The sequence below is a fragment of the Microcebus murinus genome, chromosome 24, assembly GCF_040939455.1.
Source record: "Microcebus murinus isolate Inina chromosome 24, M.murinus_Inina_mat1.0, whole genome shotgun sequence".
Taxonomy (NCBI): domain Eukaryota; kingdom Metazoa; phylum Chordata; class Mammalia; order Primates; family Cheirogaleidae; genus Microcebus; species Microcebus murinus.
The window spans coordinates 10,098,238-10,117,311 of NC_134127.1; the positions used below are offsets into that span (position 1 = coordinate 10,098,238).

A 19,074-nucleotide genomic window follows, 5' to 3' on the forward strand; every position below is an offset into this window, starting at 1 on the left:
ACAAAAATAAGCAGCAAGTCAAATATGGCACACCGGCCAGTTTGCCAACCCCTACTTACCTCCATAATGCATTCATAAAATATCCAATAGGAATGAATGCAACTTCTTGAAAAAGCGTTTTTGATAAATTAGTTGCAAAATAGTCCTCACAATAAATGACTAGACTTATTGTATAGAGTTGATAACATTACCCAATTACAAGTAAAGAGATTGTCAAAATTATGAATTATGTTTATAAAGAAATTCATCTTAAGTGATTCTATTTGACAGCAATTAAATATTAGCAAAAGTCTGCTGAAGTCACTTCTAGTTCATGTCAAGAGAAATCACACCAGTAAGATTAGAACAAATTTAGAAAAATTAAGACCAATTACATCCCAAATTAGCTAAGATGGGATAGTTTTTTTTACTTACCTAACTTTTAAGCCATACTTTGATGGAACAGAAATTCATTTGAAGAGCACAGCAGTTTTCCACTTAAAACAGTGCCATCTTCTAGAGAATGGACAGACTTAACACCAGTCTCATGAGGACAATCTTAAGAGAAAGTGGGGTTTCAGTGGATGAGCTCAGTGATTTCTTTGTTCCTAAAACCTCTAACTAAGGTAAGGAAATTAATTGCTACTGTAATGGTAACCAACTTGCTTAACTGCTTGAAGGCTAAACTGAATAAAGCATCCCAATCTTTTTGGAAAGTATTTTTAAGAATTGTTAAGTTAAATGGTACATATAAATAACTTAATTTGAAGTTCAGGAAAAAAGTATTAGTAAGAAATTCAATGCTTAACTCTATTAGCCAGTTATATTGTTTTTTTGTTTGTTTTGTTTTTTTATTTTAGCCTATTATGGGAGTTCAAGTGTTAAGGTTACATATATTGCCCATGCCCCCCCTACCCCCCACGAGTAAGAACTTCAAGCGTGTCCATCCCCCAAACGTTGCACATCTTACTCGTCGTGGTTGTATATACCCATCCCCTCCTCCCCCGAGTTATATTGTTTAATGTGGAGAAATTTCTACTTACTATCTGAAATGGTTCAGTTCTATTTTGTTCAAAATATGTAAAGGCTAATCTGATGAAATACACTGTTATAAATACTGATTATTTAATAAAAATGCAAGAATGTTTACAATTATTCTAAAATTTACTAATAATGTCATAGAATAGGCACAATACTTAAGCTGTAATTTCAATTCCTGACTCTGAGGCTTTTTTTTTTTTTTTTTTTGAGACAGGGTCTCACTCTGTAACCCAGGATGCAGTGCAATGGCACAATCATAGCTTACTGTAACCTCAAACTCCTGGGTTCAAGTGATCTTCCTGCCTCAGCCTCCCAAGGAGCAGGGAATACAGGAATGTGCAACCCCACCTGGCTAATTTTTAAAAATTTTTTGTTATTTTTACTGAAAGGTGGCTCAGTAAATAAACTTTAAAAGTTCTGGGCTTGATTTCTTTTAGTTTATTATATTACCTTGCACACTGCACATTGAGTTAATTACACATACCAATATGCTAGTAACTACTTTACATGAATATTAAAGTAATAAATACACAGATATATACACATATACAATCTATAATTTATTGTAGAAGATATAATTTGAAAGTATTCTACTATAAGGTTTCTGAGATGTTCTTTCTACTATTCTATGAATCAACAGGAATAAGAAGGGGCAGAGGAAAACAGAGGAACCAAAGAATCCGTGACAAAGCCTTAATTAACTAATTAAAGAAGCTCTCAAGACTTTCATTAATCTATTATCAGATTTCTACTAATCTTAATTTCGCTCCAAATAGCCCAAGCAAGCAAACCAGAGGAGCTAAATACAACTATCTATTAACATTTGGTTTGACTATAGTAAGTCAATGTAATTTTTAAAAGTAGTAGGATGATATTTTAGAGAGATTTATTTCTTTATAGGTATCTAACAAATTTTCCTGTCAAACATTACATAAAGTACAATGTTGTATTAATAAAGCCAAGTGAAATAAAGTGTAAACGGAACCAATCAAATAAACACAATAAAATGCCATTAATGTTAGCTAGCAACAGGGGAAAAGGATAAAAGCCTCTCTCTGCTGTGTCATAGTGAGAAGCCGCACTGCCCATAAACCGGGAACATGACCTGAACTGAATCCATGGCACAGTGAAGTGCTTTATAACTGGATTTCACTATTCAACTAAATAATTCATTATTTTTAATGAATTTCCTCTGTTCTGTAAGTGGCTATAGCCAGTCAGCTGAAATCAACCATTATACACTGGGAAACTGCAGAGAAAGTTTCCAAGTAAGTCAATTTAAAACTTGCTTAGGCTGTCTATTTTTCCTTTTATATTTATTACCGTTACTTCATATGGCCTGAGATGAAATTTTATAGGACTCATTATTAAGTAGACGTTGACGGCTGCCTAGCCAGCATCCACTCCACCCTAGACCCTTTTTATGGTACCAATAAATTTAATTCAGATAATGGTCAGTTACCCACAAAGCCAACGTGCTTTAAGGAATCTGCCCCACTTTCAGCTCCCCTAGTAGACCCACTGGTCTAAAGGTAATCCCATTCCTCTTGCCACAATGATGATTCAGAAACACAGGCCTAACTTCAAAGCATTCCTCTGGGTTTGCCTTAAGAATAAAATATATGACTTAATTCAAGCCAATGAGACACAAGGGGGTGATTTTTAGGAGGATTTCTGAGAATAACACTGCCTTGCTCTCATAAGAAAACTGCCAGGAGAGATGCCCTCTATTTGAGAATGCGAAATCCAGATCTTCTACAGCCATTTTGCTGCCATGATGAAAGTCAGCTTAAGGACAAAACCAACTTAGGTACAAAGTCAACACATAGAAGGCAGGAAAAATGAGAAATGGAGCCACAGGCAACAAACTAAACCAGTCATCAACTCATGCCTATTTCAGCCTTCAAGTTACATTTCCATAATACATTTTCTTATTTTTTAAGCCTGCATGAATCAAGTTTTGTATATTTGTATTCTAACTGATACACAAATAGAATTGAAAATAAAATCATTTAGCCAATTCTTGTCTTTCTTTAAAACCTATCTTCAATAAAAATAATTCAGATAAACAAACTAGCCACAGAAAAAGTATATAGTACCAAAAGTTTCATAACTTCATAAGTAGAGAGTTTCAAAATTTTTAAAAACCAAAACAAGAATCAAAAGCAGCAGCAATTTAACAGAAAATTATAACTTGGCTCAATAGCAGTGATATTTAACTTTACAATATAAAGCATCAGGTTGAAATTCAGCATTACCAGGTAGAAAGAAAAATGCATACATTTCACAGGAAGAACAATTTAAGTGTGGGAGGAAGAAGGAATGATAAAAATGGAGACAAGGTAAAAAAGAAAGTGGAAAATTAATACATAATTCTGTAAGCAACCATAAATTTACCCAATGCAAATCTTATACAAGAAGTTTGATATAGTCTACTCAGACAGGGAAGTTTATATCTTTTTTTTTTTTTTTTTTTTTTTTAGGCCAAAAAGACGACACTGGAGGGAAGTTTATATAATACGAATTTTTTAAAATCAGCAGTTTTGTGACTGTATTTCCTGGAAGGAAAAAAGTTATCTTCCAGTCCAATTATTTTTGTACTGTACTTCAGCAACTCAGTTTTATGAATGAACAGCACAAGCAGGTCAGGTGCCAATAGGTGATATCTCATGCTTCACTTCAAAACTTCCAGGAGGAGCTACAAAGCTTTGATATTTTTTCTGATGCCTTCTATTATTCGTACCACAGAGTAGGAAGATCCCATAACTCTATCCTCTTGGCTTCAAAGAGAGCTAGAAAGAAGGTGAATCTCTGAAGAGCTAGCCTAAAACACTAACAGTAGAAGGGATCATTAAAATGCAGAGACAAGAACAAGGAAGTCAGAAAGAAACAAAGCCTTGAAGCAGGCTCAAGAGGGAAGGTCATTGTTTCACTCATTTTTTTGGAGAACATGAAAGTATTCTAATTTCTTATTACCCCATGAAGAAATTATTCAAAACCATCCTCTTTCTTAATCCTCCCTTATATTAAGCATTTTATCAAAGCAAAGAGAAAACAAAACACCTTCAAAAGAGTCTGACTCCTTTGACTAACCAGTTTTTACAAAAGGATAAGCTTATTTTTTATCAAAGCTCTAATTATTTTCCTAAAGAAAATAATTTTTCCTCATTATCTCTTTGAGGGAAGGTAATTTTATCTATTTAACAGGAGCAAACAAGGTGGCCAAATTCAAAATAAGCTTACCCAAATTAAGTACTTTTCTATGTATCAGCAAATCAAATACAATTATACCCAATTCCAAATTGTATTAACACAGTTATATCCAAAATGTATAGCCAAATCAATTAACAGCAAAATGACAACCTACCCAGGAATAAATCTAATACAAAACATGCAAGTATAAGACCCATTTTAAAGACAACTAGAAAATTTTATTAAGACATTAAAAAGGGCTAGTTAAATGTAAAAGAAAATAAAAATTTCAGGACCACCCTCCTAACTCCAGCAACTTGAACTTGCTTGCAAAAGGCAAGGTAGAGGCCTCTGGCATCTGTGAAGGACTGGCCCCACAGAGCATTCATTAAGGAAATCTCTTGCTGACCTCCTATAAGCAAGGACATGCAAATTGTAACTTTAGGTCTCTAGCTCCTACAACTGGAGTCTGTTCAATTCCACACTAATAATGAATTACAAGTTTATCTTCCCAGGACTGCAAAACAGAGACCAGACAGGATCAGACATTCTTCCCCTACCCAGGGACATCTACATAATTGATGCTTCCTTCACTCTTTTTTTCCTCTTCTAACATTCTCACCTCATCTTAATGTAAAAAGTAGATTTTCCAGAGTAACCCTTTGATTACCCACTGGGATCCTGCCTCTTTTTCTTTCTGTATGCCCTATCACCTCTCAAATACTGAAACTCCTAAATTCCCCCTCAGAAAAATAGCCACAGGCTTCTCTGTGGTTTGTGTTTTTCCTGGGCACATCTTCAACTTTGGCTTAATAAACCTCCATTGATTGAGAGCTTTGCCTCAGTCGCTTATTTTGGGTTGACAATAAGACACGCTGAGTTCCTGGATTGCTAGACTCAAAGCTGTAAATATATTAATTAAATCAATACACTCAAGAAGCAATACCAAGAAAAATGTCAGCAGAATTTTTCATCGAACCACACAAGTTTATATTAAAGTTCACTGGGACGAGAAAATGCTCAAGAGCAGCAAATATTTTTTTGAAAAATAAGACCAATAATGGAAAACTCACCCCATTAGATATAAAACAGTACAAAACTACAGTAACTTAAATGGTGTGGAACTGGTGTAAAAACACAGACATAAATCAACAGAACAAAACATACCATGTCCAATCTTGTATGTAGAAAACCCTAAGACTGCACTAAAAAAACAGAATAAATTAATTCAGTAAAGTAGCAGAATACAAAATCAATACCCAAAAACATTTGCTTTTCTCTTCATCAATAATGAGCTATCCAAAAAAGAAACCAAGAAAACAATCCCATTTACAATGGCATCAAAAAGAAAGAAATACATAGGAATGCATTTAATCAAGAAAATGAAAGATGCATACACTGAAAAACTGACAAAAGGAATTGAAAACACAAATAAACAGAAAGATATTCTATATTGTTGATTAAAAGAATACTGTTAAAATGTCCATAATACCCAAGCAATATACAGATTCAGTGCAATCAATTCCAAGGGCATTTTTCACAGAAATACAAAAATCAATCCTAAAATTCATATGGAACCACAAAAGATTCCAAATATTCAAAACAATCTTGAAAAAGAAAAAGGTTGAGGCATCATGCTTCCTGATTTCAAGTTAGATTACAAAGCTATAGTAATCAAAACAGTATGATACTAGCATAAAAACAGACACACACCAATGGAACACAACAGAGAGCCCAGAAATAAACCAAAGCATATATGGTCAACTACTTTTCAACAAGCCCACCAAAAAGACACAATAGTCTCTTCAAGAAAACACAGGTGTTCACTCAATAGTCTGCAATACTAAAAGACAAAAAGTTTTTTTAAAAGTACCCAACTACATTAAAACAGACATACAGACCAAAGGAATAGAATAGAGCCAAGAAATAAACACTGATGTTCGACAAGAGTGCCAAGATTACAAAATGGAGAAGGAATAGTCTTTGGACCCTTATCTTAAACCATACACAAAAATCAATTCAAAATGGATAAAAGACTTAAATGGAAGCCCTGAAACTGTAAAACAACTAGAAGAAAATACAGGGAAAAGCTGCTCGACATTGGTCTTAGCAAAGATTCTTTGGTCTGAACACCAAAGACACAGGCAACAAAGCAAAAACGAACAAGTGGGATTCCATCAAACTAAAAAGCTTCTGCATAGCAAATAAAACAATCAACAGAGTAAAAAATCAACCTACAGAATGAGAGAAAATATTTGCAAACCATGTATCTGATAAAGGGTCAATAGCCAAAATATACAAGGAACTCATACAACTATTAATATATAGCAAAAAAACCACCCTATTAAAACATGGGCAAAAGACCTAAATGGACATTTTTCAAAAGAACACATACAAATGGCCAACGGTTACATGAAAAGGTGCTCAACATTACTAATCATCGGGGAAATGCAAATTGAAACCACATGAGATATCACCTCACACCAGTTAGGAGATGGCCATTATCAAAAAGAGATAACAAGCTTTGGCAAGGGTGTAGAGAAAACGGACCTCTTCCACACTGTTGGTGGGAATGTAAATTAGTACAGCCACTATGGAAAACAGTATGGATGTTCCTCAAAATATTAAAAATAGAACTACCATATGATCCAGCAAACCCACTACTAGGTATATATCCAATGAAAATTAAACCAATATAACGGAGAGATATCTGCACTCTCATGTTTATTGCAGCACCATTCAACAATAACTAAGATATGGAATCTACCTAAGTGTCCAACAACAGATGAATGCATAAAGAAAATGTGGTATATATGCACGATGGAATATTATTCAGCCATAAAATCACCTGTCATTTGCAGCAACATGGATGGAATTGAAGGACATCACGTCAAAATAAGCCAGATATAAAAACACAAATATCATGTGTTCTTACTCACATGTATGAGCTAAAAAAACTGATCTCATTGAGGTAGTGACTAGAATGTTGGTTACCGAAATCTGGATGGATAAGGGTTGGCAATGAAGAAAGATTGGTTAATGGGTACAAAAATAAAGTTAGACATTAGTAATAAATTCTAGTGTTTGATATATATAAACAAAAAGTAGATAAGTGATTGCCTGGAACACGAGGATGAGTTCTAATGGTTATGGAGTTTCTTTTTTGGGTGATGAAAATGTTCTAAAACTAATTGTGATGATGGTTGCACAAATCTGTGAACAAACCAAAAACCATTGGATTGTACACTTTAAATGGGTGGATTGTATGATATGTGAATTATATCTCAATAAAGCTTTTTAAAAAATTATGCTGAAATTTGCCAGATACAAAAATATGTAAATATTATATGATTCTACTTACATAAAATATCTAGAATAGGTAAATTCATCGAGAAAGAATGTATTTTGGGGTGACTAAGGGCTGAGTGGAAGAGGCAATGGGCAGTTATTGCATAATGGTTACAGTTTCTGTTTGAAGTGATGAAAAACTTTTGAAATAAAGGGGATGAATGCGCAACACAGTGAATGTAATTAACGTCTCTGAATTGTACACTTTGATATGGTTAATGTATAGTGGTTGTACATTACATTACAACATTGTAATTGTTGTACATTACATACATTACATTACACTGCATGTAATGTATGCATACATACATGTTATGTATATTTTACAATTAAAAAAAAGAAAAAAAGGTAATTCAGATCACATTGTTTCCCTGACAACTCTCCAATAGATTCCCATCTCTCTCAGAATTAAAGCCCCACTTTTTCAAAATAGCTCAGGGTCCTAACATAATCAATCTGTCCCTTGCCCTTTCTGGTCTGACCTTACCTGTCTCTCTCTGCTCTAGCTTACCTGCCCCCTAGGCTGATCTTTGAAGACAACCATGCATGCTCCCCCTGAGCCTTCTGTACTTTCTTTTCCTCCAGATAACCACAAGTTCTCTCACTTCCTTCAGCTGTTTACTCAAAAATTACCTTCTCAGTGAGACCTTCCCTGATCACCTATTGTAAAATTGCAGCTCCCTACCCTCATCCCTCTTTTTTTTGTATTTTCCATAGGATTGTCACCTTCTGACATCTTAATACATTTGACTTTTTGCCTTTCTCTTTCCACTAAAATATAAGCTCCAAAAGCAGAGAAGTTTTTGTCTGTTTTGTTCACTGTTGCTAACTCTAGTGTCCAGAGTGGTGCTCAATAAGTATTTCTTGGATTAGTAAGAGGAGACCTTTGGGGGGAGGGGGGAGGGAGAAGAAGAAACGAAACTTTTTTTATTTGAGAAATGCGAGCCCCTTTAAGTTATCAGGCTCAGAGAGGCAATAGAATTAAAAAAAAAACAGGCCATGTCACTGTCCCTTGTGCTAAATTATCTTGAAGCCACCTGCTGTGTGGACTCTAACTGACACCTCGTAGCTTTATCACTGTAAACCAATGAGAATTCCTGCCCAATAACTTCGTATCAATAGGCAGCTACTGCATAATGGTTAGAGTCTGTTTAGTGATGAAAAAGTTTTGGAAATAAGGGTGATGAATGCACAACACAGTGACCGTAATTAATGTCACTGAACTGTACACTTAGAAATAGTTAAGGTTGCAAATTAGTATCAGCCCCACTCCATGTTCCCTTTCCCTTTAAACACCTGCTTGTGCTGGCCGGTTGTGGTAGTTCTGTTGTTGTGGCTCCCACTGTAATCCTAGCACTCTGGGAGGCCCAGGCGGGAAGATGGCTTGAGCTCTGGAGTTGGAGACCAGCCTCAGCTAGACTGAAACCAAAAAGATGATTGACTGATTGATTAATAAAAACAAAATAAAAACCTGCTTGTAATTAAGATAAAAACAAAGAAAATAAAAACCTGCTTGTAATTAAGGCCAAAGGAGCACTCCCCATGGCAAGTGGGAAGCGTGTTCCAGGCAGCTGTCTTCATTCAAGTAACCTCTTTAGATTTAATACCTCGGCTTCATCCTTTTAGGTTCAATGATTTCAGGATCTGAACTTCCCTACCTAACCCGACCTCCAACATCTAAAAATTAACAGACCGAATTATACAAAGCCTGAAGTACTGTGACTTCCAGACTTCTAAATTAGCATCCTAAGGACTGTATTACCCTCTTCAGCACCGAGTAGTATTTTTGCATGTGAAGCCTTTCCAGAGAACTCAGATTCAACCAGGGGGAGGGTAAAAACCATTAAGGACTGAATGGTATGACCTCAAAAAAAAAAAAAAAAAAAGGCCAGCACAACTTGCTAAATCATAGATACCGGGTTATTTCCCTCGACTTTGCTGTGTCAACACGGAGTGACTCAATTTCTGCAAGAAGAAAGGCTGCATCCTAAAGGCCCACGACTGACAGCCCCGTCGCCCGCCTTTCTGACTGACACAAGCTCCCATCCCGCCCGCGGTGCCCCGAAGAGGGAAGGGGGAAGGGAATGTCCGTTTCTAAGGAATCTCCCAAACACAGCCCAGGGGTCTGTTCCGTCGGCCTAAGCACCCCCAGGTGTCGAGGGAGGACACACAGCTGGGGAAACAGGCGTGGGGAGGACACGTTACCCTGAGAAGAGCCAGTTCAACGGGTCTGCTCCTTCAGCCGGACGACTTGTGGAACGCCACAACAGCAAGGCCTGCAACCCAGGCACGCAGGTTAGGCACCAAATTAACAAACTTTATTCCCGCGCCGCAGGGTGCGGGCGGATGCGACTCCGACGCACACTGTGCGATTCAGCCGAGGAAGACGGGCCTTGCCCGGCCCACCCCGGCGCCTTCCACGCGGCGCCGCCGCCCTCCCACCGCATGCCGTCCCGCGCCGGCCGGCACAGTGCGCGTGCGCAGAGCCGCGGCCGGCCGCTGAGCACTTCGGGAAGTGTAGTCTCCGCGCAGGTGCCGGTGGGCCGCCCGAGTCCCACATCCCGGCGGAATCCCGCGAAGTCAGAACACTCTCGCCACCCGCCCCTGATTCCCATCTTCACACCTGTCCGGTCGCCTGGCACTCGCGCAGCGTCCCCGCGCGCCGGGCTTCCGTCAGGGCGCGCGCTGAGGGAGGGCGCGAGACCCCCTCTTCCCTCGGAGGACTGTGCTGGGGAGGCGGGGTCCGCCGCCCGCCCCCCGCCGGCCCCTCCCCGCCTCCCGCGTCCCCTCCCCTCCCGGCGGGTGTCGGGCCGGCGTCCGAGTCGAGGCGGCGGCCCCCGCAGCGGCCGCAGGAGGGGCGGCGGCGGTGGGCGCCGCGGGCGATGCCCCTGCCCGGCTGCTCCGGCGGGGGGCAGTGCGAGCGGCGGCGGCGGGGGAGGAGGCGGGGGGCGGCGGCTGCGGCGGCTGCGGCAGAGGGGCCGAGAGCTGGCGGCGGCGGCGGTGGTCGTGAAGGGCATCGGCGGCGGCGGTGATGGCAGAGATGATGTGAGTGCCCGCTGCCCGGGACCGGGGGCTGCGGGCGGCCCCGCGGCGGGCGGCCCGGCGGCGTGCGGGAGCGGGAGGCCGGGGGCGGCGGAGGGATGCTGTGTGCGCGCCGCAGAGCCGGGAGCCGCCGCCGCCGCCGCCGCCGACCGTCCGGCCGAGGCTGGAGCCCGGCGCTGCGGCGGCCGGCGCCGCGGGATCCGGGCCCGGCGCGGGGGTCCCGGGCGGCGGCGGGGGCAGAGCAGGCCGAGGGGCGTCTGCGATTGTTCTCAACACCCCTCCCCCACCCCACCCCGTGTGTCTGTTTGTCACTTGCAGCTGAAGATGGAAAGAGCCAGGCGAAGGGGAGGCGGCGGCGGCGGCCGCGGCCGCGGAGGCAAGAATGTGGGGGGCTCTGGCCTAAGCAAGAGTAGACTCTATCCCCAGGCCCAGCACTCCCACTACCCCCACTACGCGGCTCCAGCCACCCCTAATCAGGCCGGGGGCACAGCCGAAATCCAGGAGCTGGCCTCCAAGCGAGTGGACATCCAGAAAAAGAGGTTTTACCTGGACGTGAAGCAGAGCTCCCGGGGCCGGTTCCTCAAGATAGCCGAAGTCTGGATAGGGAGAGGCCGGCAGGACAACATCAGGAAGAGTAAGCTGACCCTCTCCCTGTCGGTGGCAGCCGAGCTGAAGGACTGTCTAGGGGACTTCATCGAGCACTACGCCCACCTGGGCCTGAAAGGCCACCGGCAAGAGCATGGCCACAGCAAAGAGCAGAGCTCCAGGAGGAGACAGAAGCACTCCGCACCCTCCCCGCCAGCCTCGGTGGGGTCGGAGGAGCATCCTCACAGTGTCCTCAAAACGGACTATATAGAGAGGGATAATAGGAAATATTACCTAGACCTGAAGGAAAATCAACGGGGTCGCTTCCTAAGGATTAGACAAACCATGATGCGGGGGACTGGCATGATAGGTTACTTTGGCCACAGTTTGGGCCAAGAACAGACGATTGTCCTCCCAGCACAAGGAATGATTGAGTTTCGTGATGCCTTGGTTCAGCTGATCGAAGACTATGGCGAAGGGGACATAGAAGAACGCAGAGGTGGAGACGATGACCCGCCTGAACTCCCAGAGGGGACTTCATTCAGAGTGGACAATAAAAGGTTCTACTTTGATGTGGGCTCTAATAAATATGGAATTTTCCTGAAGGTAAGTGAGGTGAGGCCACCTTACCGTAATACTATTACTGTTCCATTCAAAGCTTGGACAAGGTTTGGGGAGAATTTTATCAAGTATGAAGAAGAGATGAGGAAAATTTGCAACAGCCATAAAGAAAAGAGAATGGATGGCAGAAGGGCCAGTGGTGAAGAACAAGAATGCCTCGACTAGAGTGAAATTGAACTCCATCAGGCAAAATTTAAAATCATAAATTGGCTAAAAGTACTGATTCATAATCATTCGAAGAAGTTTTTCCTCTTTTTTGGCCCTTTGTTATTAGTAATACCTCTAGTAGTTTATACTTCAAGAAGTCTTTACTCTCATGTTACGTTGACACATAGATCACTAAAATTCTTATGGGAATTCCAACCTTCCCAGAGCTAAATAGTTTAGCTGCTTCAGCTGCTCCAGACTATTGAAGTATACAAATCAGCACAAAATGTGACATTCTGACATTCTAAATACCTAACTTAAGATTTACATTGCACTATGACATGATCCTAAAAAAAAGATACATATACTTAAATGAAAGTGTGAATTTCTATTTAACAAGTTCCCCAAAAAGCATTTCATTCCAACTTCATTAAAAGCTGCTAAGCTTACCTGTAGGACAGTTACCACAGAAACAGAAATTGACCTCAAGTATATATAAATATATTTATTTATAAAAAGTACAAATAGAAATATATCATCTATTGGATAACTGAATATTAAACAATACCATTAATGGGTCAAATCTCATTATCTAAACCTTAAAAATACAGTGTCATAATATTTCTTAAGAGTTACTATATAGTATTTTATAATTTCAAATTTTGTGGTAACCCTACAGTTTTTAGTTACCATATCAGAGCCATGGGAGAATTTTAATTGGTCATTCTAAGCTAGTTACAATCCCATCTTCACCTATTATACTATATATTTTTATTGACTTTACAAAGTTTCAGGAATTACTTTTATGTCACTATTGAGTGGGAGGCTTCACCCAATGGCTTTGCTATGGAAATCTTGGTGTTTTAGCCTTTCATGCTAATTTGAAGATTGTGAGAGATTTTTCCCAAAATATATCTCAGACTCAAGGTGTTATATTTTATGCTTCTTCTTTAGCACTATTTCAGAGGGGTTGGTGTACCAGTTAACTGATACAAAAATACATCTGTAATAATATATTTTAGTAGCACTTTTGCTATTGCTACCCTTAAAACCATGTCAGTACTTCCAATAGAAACCTGACTTTTACAGATGTTTTAATTCCATGGGGGGAAAAAGCATTTTTTTCTAAAAAGTATTTAGAATACAAATTTTCAGTCTGGGAAAAATATTATTTGAAGATTGGTTATAAGTATGTTTGAAAGGAAAATTCAAGCATTTTCTAAGGTGCTCTTTATGACTTTACACAAGACTTACCCATTTACCTGTATTAAAAATTACTTTCCAGGAAGTGCCACAGCAACTTTTCAACACCTAAGCAATTTTTTTAAACAAGTGGATATAGTGTATATGTGTACCAACCCATCCTGTATTAACTAAAATTTCATCTGTTGAGCTACACTTTATTCTGAATGAAATTATTGTCTTTTATCTTGGCTTTATTTACCTCCCACACAATAATCATGTTTAAGAGCCAGATCACTGATTTCAACCCCCAAATATAGCTCTCATTGATGAGAGCTGGCTGCATGGATTGAGATCAGAATGTAGCTCTTTCTTTTATATGCTGTAAGTAATTCAGAAATATTTTAACATTTTTTTTCTTCCAAAGGTTTGTCCCCAAATACATTTTAGTAAGGTCACTAAGAAAACTATGGTATGAACTAAGAAAATTAATTTCATCGGTTTATGTTGCTTAAGAACAAGCAATCAGTAACCCAGACATATATATATATACCGGTATTGGTTTGCAGACTGCATTTCACGTTTCCTCAAGTAGTATAAAGGAATCTCATTAGTTCATTATAATTGTGGACCATCTGAATCACTACGGAACAACTGAAGGTTAGAAGCACATGGTGGGTGTTGAGTAGCAAGGATTTTTAAACAGTCCTAACTGTAAAATAACTGTGTAGGCTCCCTAAAAAGTAGTTTCTGGTATTTGAAGGAGTGATGTGCACTTGAATTACTGTACTACTGATTGTTATTGCTGCCCATCATGGTGCCTATTAATAATAATCAACCTGTCAAATTTTGGCAAACTGGAGCTGTGAATATTCTAGTATTCGATTGTTCCTATCACTATTGCTATGAGTGTATACTCTTAAAATCTTCCTTTCTAAAATATTTATATCCATTAGGTCAAAATGATTTCTTTTTTGGTTTTTAGTCTGATAAGCTGTGTGTGTGTGTCAATATATATACATATATATGTATATATACATGTATGTACATACATACAATACTATGTCAGACTTAAAGATAAATATCTTTAATTCTTTATATATAAATATTAAGTTTAGTTTTGCATTAATTATTTAAGTAAAGAATTAGTTAATCATCCAAATTTTCTACCTTGTATGTATACTTCAAAGTTTTTACCATGTCAAAGCTGCAGGTTAGATAGATGCATATATACTGGCAATCGAATATAATTTAGAATTATTAAACCTTCTGCCAGTCCTTTTGTTTCATTTTTTCATAGTTAAATGTATTCATTGAAAAATGAGATGATGCTATGATTTTTGGATACTTTAAATTCCCAAGAATTCATTAGCCATAATCAAATATGATCCAGTTCAAAACTCTGGTCTTAGGACATATATTGCCATGTATCTTATAAAATAAGCTACTAGTCTTATCTGTGCAATATGCATTTTATTTATTGTTATTTGTAACATAAATGAAGCTGCAAGTATACATGGTATTCTTCAAAATAACAGAAGTCCTGCCTTGAAGACATCAAACTCTTAAGGCAACTGGAAGTTAGAAGTAAAAAAATGAGCATGAAAGTTAGTAACCAAAAGTACTAGTTCACTGTATAATTCTAAAACACTGATGATGTTTGCACATAATAATCCAAGCATAATGTGGTACAGACTCTAAACTGTAATAATATAAGCTAATAGTATGAAATTTGGAAACGGGTTCCTCATAATAGTTGGCAGTATGCTCCTAGCAATTGAAAGCAGCACTAATCTGTTGCTTATATGCAAAAGATGCAATGTATTATAAAGGTATTAAAGTTCTGCCACATTTTATAATTTTCCTTGTTAAAGCCCCAAACTGCCATGTCCCTTAAACTTGAGTCAAACACAAGCTTATTTGCACTAAAGAGCATGGCCAAAAAAATAAATGACAGGGTGGAAAAGCTAATTGGAACCTCTTGAAATAATGGGTTCTAATGGGAGAATTTCACATTTGTCTATTTGAAAGCTATATGGTCCAGGCAGACAATCTGTCAGTTCACTAATTTAATAATGCACTTTACCTTTTGTATATAGAAGATGTACATTTATGCCACTTGAAAGGTGGGATGTGTTTCAATAACTGTGTAGTTAGAATCCGTAGGGCGATCTCTTGCATGCATATGTTTGTGTTGGAACTGTTGTAGTAACAGGTTTCCATTAAATCAGTGTAATGGAGAAGGGTAGAAGATGCTTTTGAAGCAAATCCCAGTACATTTAACAAAGAATTTTAAAGTAGAGTTCATATTTGTATTCTTAAGGACTAGGATAAATTAAAAAAAACTATTTCTAACCTCAGTTAGTATTACAGTTGAGACTATATTTAGTCAAGATTCCCCATGATACCCTGAAAGCTAATTTTGGGAATTTGTCCAGATAAAAATTTTTTTAATGATTTTCTTTCATTGTTGATGTGTTTAAGTAACTAATAAAAAAAAGGCAGTATATAATACTGTACTGGAATTAAAAGTATAGTTAGCTTGGTATGCCATTATTTTTAAAACACCCAGACTAAAGAAATAAAGTTTCAAGTTAAGGAAATGCATAGAGCCTAAGAAAAGTTGTTAAAATAAGTATATTTCAAAATTTACAGAAGTACTAACCTTCACCAACTGAAGAGGGTATTGGGGGATTTAGTGTATCCTTCCATCCTAAAAACTTCCTAAGATGTACATTTGAAAACTAGGTAATTGTTGCTTAATAATAGGTTGTATGTACGTACTTTACTGAGAAACACTGTGTACTAACAATTCATCAAGAGTGTGCTATATTTACTGCATTCATTTTATATCTATAGATAAGAATACATTATATATAGTCATCCTATCTTAATATAATCATGTATTTATATTGTAATTTTGCAAATATTTTCAGTAAAATAAACATTTATCTGAGCTGCACAATTTGAAGAGGATGAAATTGGAATATACCCTCAGATACTCTTTCTAATAAGCAGCTACCATTGAAAGCTGATGTATGTATTATTCCTTTAAATTTTGTTTTATGGTTTATTTTAATATTTAAGTGAATAGTACTTAATTTGAATTTTTAAATGGTTTTCTGAAAATAATTTTTTCATAAGTGTGAGATTTTTTTTCCTGTTTATTTTCAAATGTCTTTCATTGGAACTATTTATGAAATCCTATTACAAGCTTTATGTAAGGGCTTTGCTTAGTCACCACTTAGTTTGAAGTCTGTCTTTACTAAAACACCAAACATCTTTGGCAGGATGCAAAGAGAAGTTAACATTGATTCTGTACCGACAGAATAACACCAGTTTAATATTTATCACTGCCCAAGAAGAGTCTTAAAATCTTTCCGAAAATTCCTTAAAGATTCCTTGAATTTCAAAGAGAAATGGTGGCTAATGGCTGGCCCATCAGAGAAAGAGAATAGGAATATTAGCATGCTGGTGAGATAATCCCTAGCCCACAATACTGTAGCAGTGAAGTACTGGGAAATGTGTTTTTCCCAATTTAATGTCGTGCGAAAATGGAGTTTTTAGATCACAGTAACGGTGTCATAAAAAGAGACCCAAATTTATGTAGGTGGATCTTAGAAAAAGAATACATATGTAAGTCTATTTTCATGTATAATGGAAAAAAAAACTCTTTGTTCTTAATTTGACATGCTATTTTAAATCATTTAGATTTATTTTAGTAGTGGGGTTTTAATCAATATTTTTGAATAGGGAAAAGCATACATATAGTACAAAATTTTAACATTACGGATGGGTAGATAGTGAAAAGTCGCGACCAATGTTATCAATTTCTTGTGTATCCTTCTAGAGTTACTCTACATATACAAGCATATGTGTATATATATATTATTTTTAAACATACAGATGAAAACATATATATACTCTCCTGTACTTAGTAGGATCAATTTTAGATCTGTCATTTTAAGTGATTTTGTTTCTTCTACTTAGATATCATACTTGATCTAGTTAACATCACTTAATTTGAACTATTATTACATCAAGGGGAATATTAAGGAAATGTTGAATGAATACCATTGGTATTTACTTAAAATACAAATATATGCATATATTAATTTTTAAAATGTACAGATATTCAGTTTATCCTACTAGTTTCCCTTCCCTATTCCTAGCCATCTTGCCTTCCTATATTCCACCTCTTTATTCCCCCAAAAAAATATTAATCTTTTTTCTGAAGTTACACAGTTCAGAAGAGGCAGGATATTAAATAATTTAACAAAGTGTTAGTTTAGATAAACTATGTTCTCTAGTGAAAAACACTAATATTTAAAAGCTTTAACTAATTATCACATTCAATTTGTACTAATTCTGTTACTATTACCTTATTTTTATCCAAAGACTTTGCCATTATAAGAGCAAATAAGTATTAGAACTGTAGTGAAAGGTTATGTTATTACTCTGTTGAAATCTTTTGATTTATTAACATGGAGCTTTTATCTTTATGATGAGAAAGATACAAAATTCACTTAGCATTATCAAATCCGAGTCTAAGCAAGGAGTTAACACTAGTCCTAATTGCTTAAAGCATTGATTTCTCATTGAAGGACCCAGAATCTGTCAGAAGTCCTTGGGACTAGAAGATGCTATGCTAATTTGAAGAAAGAATAAAAATTGGGGGGGGGGGGTACTATAAGGTTACAAGTACAACTAAACCATCTCTATCCTCTGCTAGAAGAATATAAAATAGTAAATATAAGTGTTTAAAAATGAAAATAACATTGTTACTATTCCTGTAAATATAATATGCAGAGCTGTTTTAATAGTTACCTAAAGCTCCCCCCCAACAAAAAAATCATAATTCTCTTTTCATTCCCATCAAGGGTACATTTCAAGATCACTTTGCTATTGACCACCAAAAAAATTATCTGAAAAATTAAATATCCCATACTCGAATCCTGAAAGATACTGTCTAGTTATAAATTAAAGCAACCATAATAAAAGATCCAGTGCAGTTAGAAATATCTTAAAGAACATGTGGGTTAAGGAAAAAAAAAATTAATGGATTGGTATCTGTAAATTTTATGAAAATGTTATAAGATTTAAAAATTTAAAACATTGGTTTAAACTTTGGAATAATATCTACGTAATTAGTAGCATAATTTCCTGTTTGTAAAATGAAGAAGACATTGTTAGAACATAGGATCTGCTTAATCATAATTTTGAAGCATAAAAAAGTTTGCTTTTATTTTCTTGATGAATAACTCATTATCCTTTATAGAATCTATAAAACTGGTAAAGCTCTCCAGGTATTTATTTGTTTAGGCTTAATATGATGTGTGTATATTTTTCTCCTTTTTTAAAGAGAAAGGTCAAAAAGAAGGCAAATTTACCTTTAGGAATGAATTTTGCTTGAATTTAGGCTAAAAAATATCCCTAATTTTCCATACTTAATTGAAGACTTTCCCATGTTGGTGCTTCTGGTAAATTATATTTTCAAAACTTTACCTTCTTTTGAATATCTCTTATGAAAATTTGCTTATTTTTATTGAGGCCAGTGCCATCCATCAGTAAATTAAAACATAATGTATTAGTGTACTATAGTAAAGTCAGTTTGTGATATGAATATGAAAGAACTCATTTTAAATGGAATATATGGTTTCTTCTTTAATATTGTTGACTTATTTCTAAGATTGAGTAGCAGTTCTCTGTCCTTTCATTTTAGCCCCTTAAACTTAGTTTTTGCAAGAGTTGCTCTATGCAAAGTTTTCATTTTCCTAGAAAAGAACTAGAGCAAAGAAAAGGGAAAATAATCCCTAAGAGCAAAGTGTTTATAGCATTTAAAAGTTAGAAGTGTAAGAATGGGGGGAAAAGGCTTATGTTGGTTTTTATCTTTATCAAAATAATGGTACAAATCTGATTATTTGATCTGATTAAAGA

At 37.2% G+C, this 19,074-nt stretch overlaps 3 protein-coding genes across 10 annotated transcripts in view; 1 reads left to right on the forward strand and 2 right to left on the reverse strand.

The window, feature by feature from the left end:
• WRN (WRN RecQ like helicase) overlaps positions 1-9,749 on the reverse strand; it is a 107,604-nt gene extending 97,855 nt beyond the window's left edge. For 3 of the 7 annotated variants that reach the window (XM_075997127.1, XM_075997129.1, XM_075997125.1), the window contains exon 1: positions 415-879. The gene's annotated coding sequence lies outside the window, so the exon portion shown is untranslated. Of the gene's footprint in view, positions 1-414; positions 881-8,856 lie in introns of those variants that run through there. The other 4 variants (XM_075997128.1, XM_075997130.1, XM_020282486.2 and 1 more) reach the window with 3 other exon arrangements.
• On the reverse strand, positions 8,857-10,591 carry LOC142864083 (uncharacterized). Its single transcript, XM_075997131.1, has 2 exons — positions 9,766-10,591; positions 8,857-8,979 (listed from the first exon to the last, which is right to left on the reverse strand). Exon 1 carries the CDS (start codon positions 10,575-10,577, stop codon positions 9,879-9,881), a length of 699 nt encoding a protein of 232 aa, XP_075853246.1. The 5' UTR covers positions 10,578-10,591; the 3' UTR covers positions 8,857-8,979; positions 9,766-9,878.
• PURG (purine rich element binding protein G) overlaps positions 10,480-19,074 on the forward strand; it is a 34,235-nt gene continuing 25,640 nt past the window's right edge. Inside the window, exons 1-2 of one of the 2 annotated variants that reach the window (XM_012784123.3) lie at positions 10,480-10,605; positions 10,921-11,793. In XM_012784123.3, coding sequence (XP_012639577.1) covers positions 10,927-11,793 — 867 coding nt within the window. In that variant the 5' untranslated portion in view covers positions 10,480-10,605; positions 10,921-10,926. Of the gene's footprint in view, positions 10,606-10,920; positions 12,891-19,074 lie in introns of those variants that run through there. The other variant, XM_012784121.3, reaches the window with a different exon arrangement.

Bases quoted from the DNA above. Each gene is read 5' to 3' on its own strand.
- LOC142864083 (XM_075997131.1), bottom strand. From the start codon at position 10,577: ATGCCCTTCACGACCACCGCCGCCGCCGCCAGCTCTCGGCCCCTCTGC.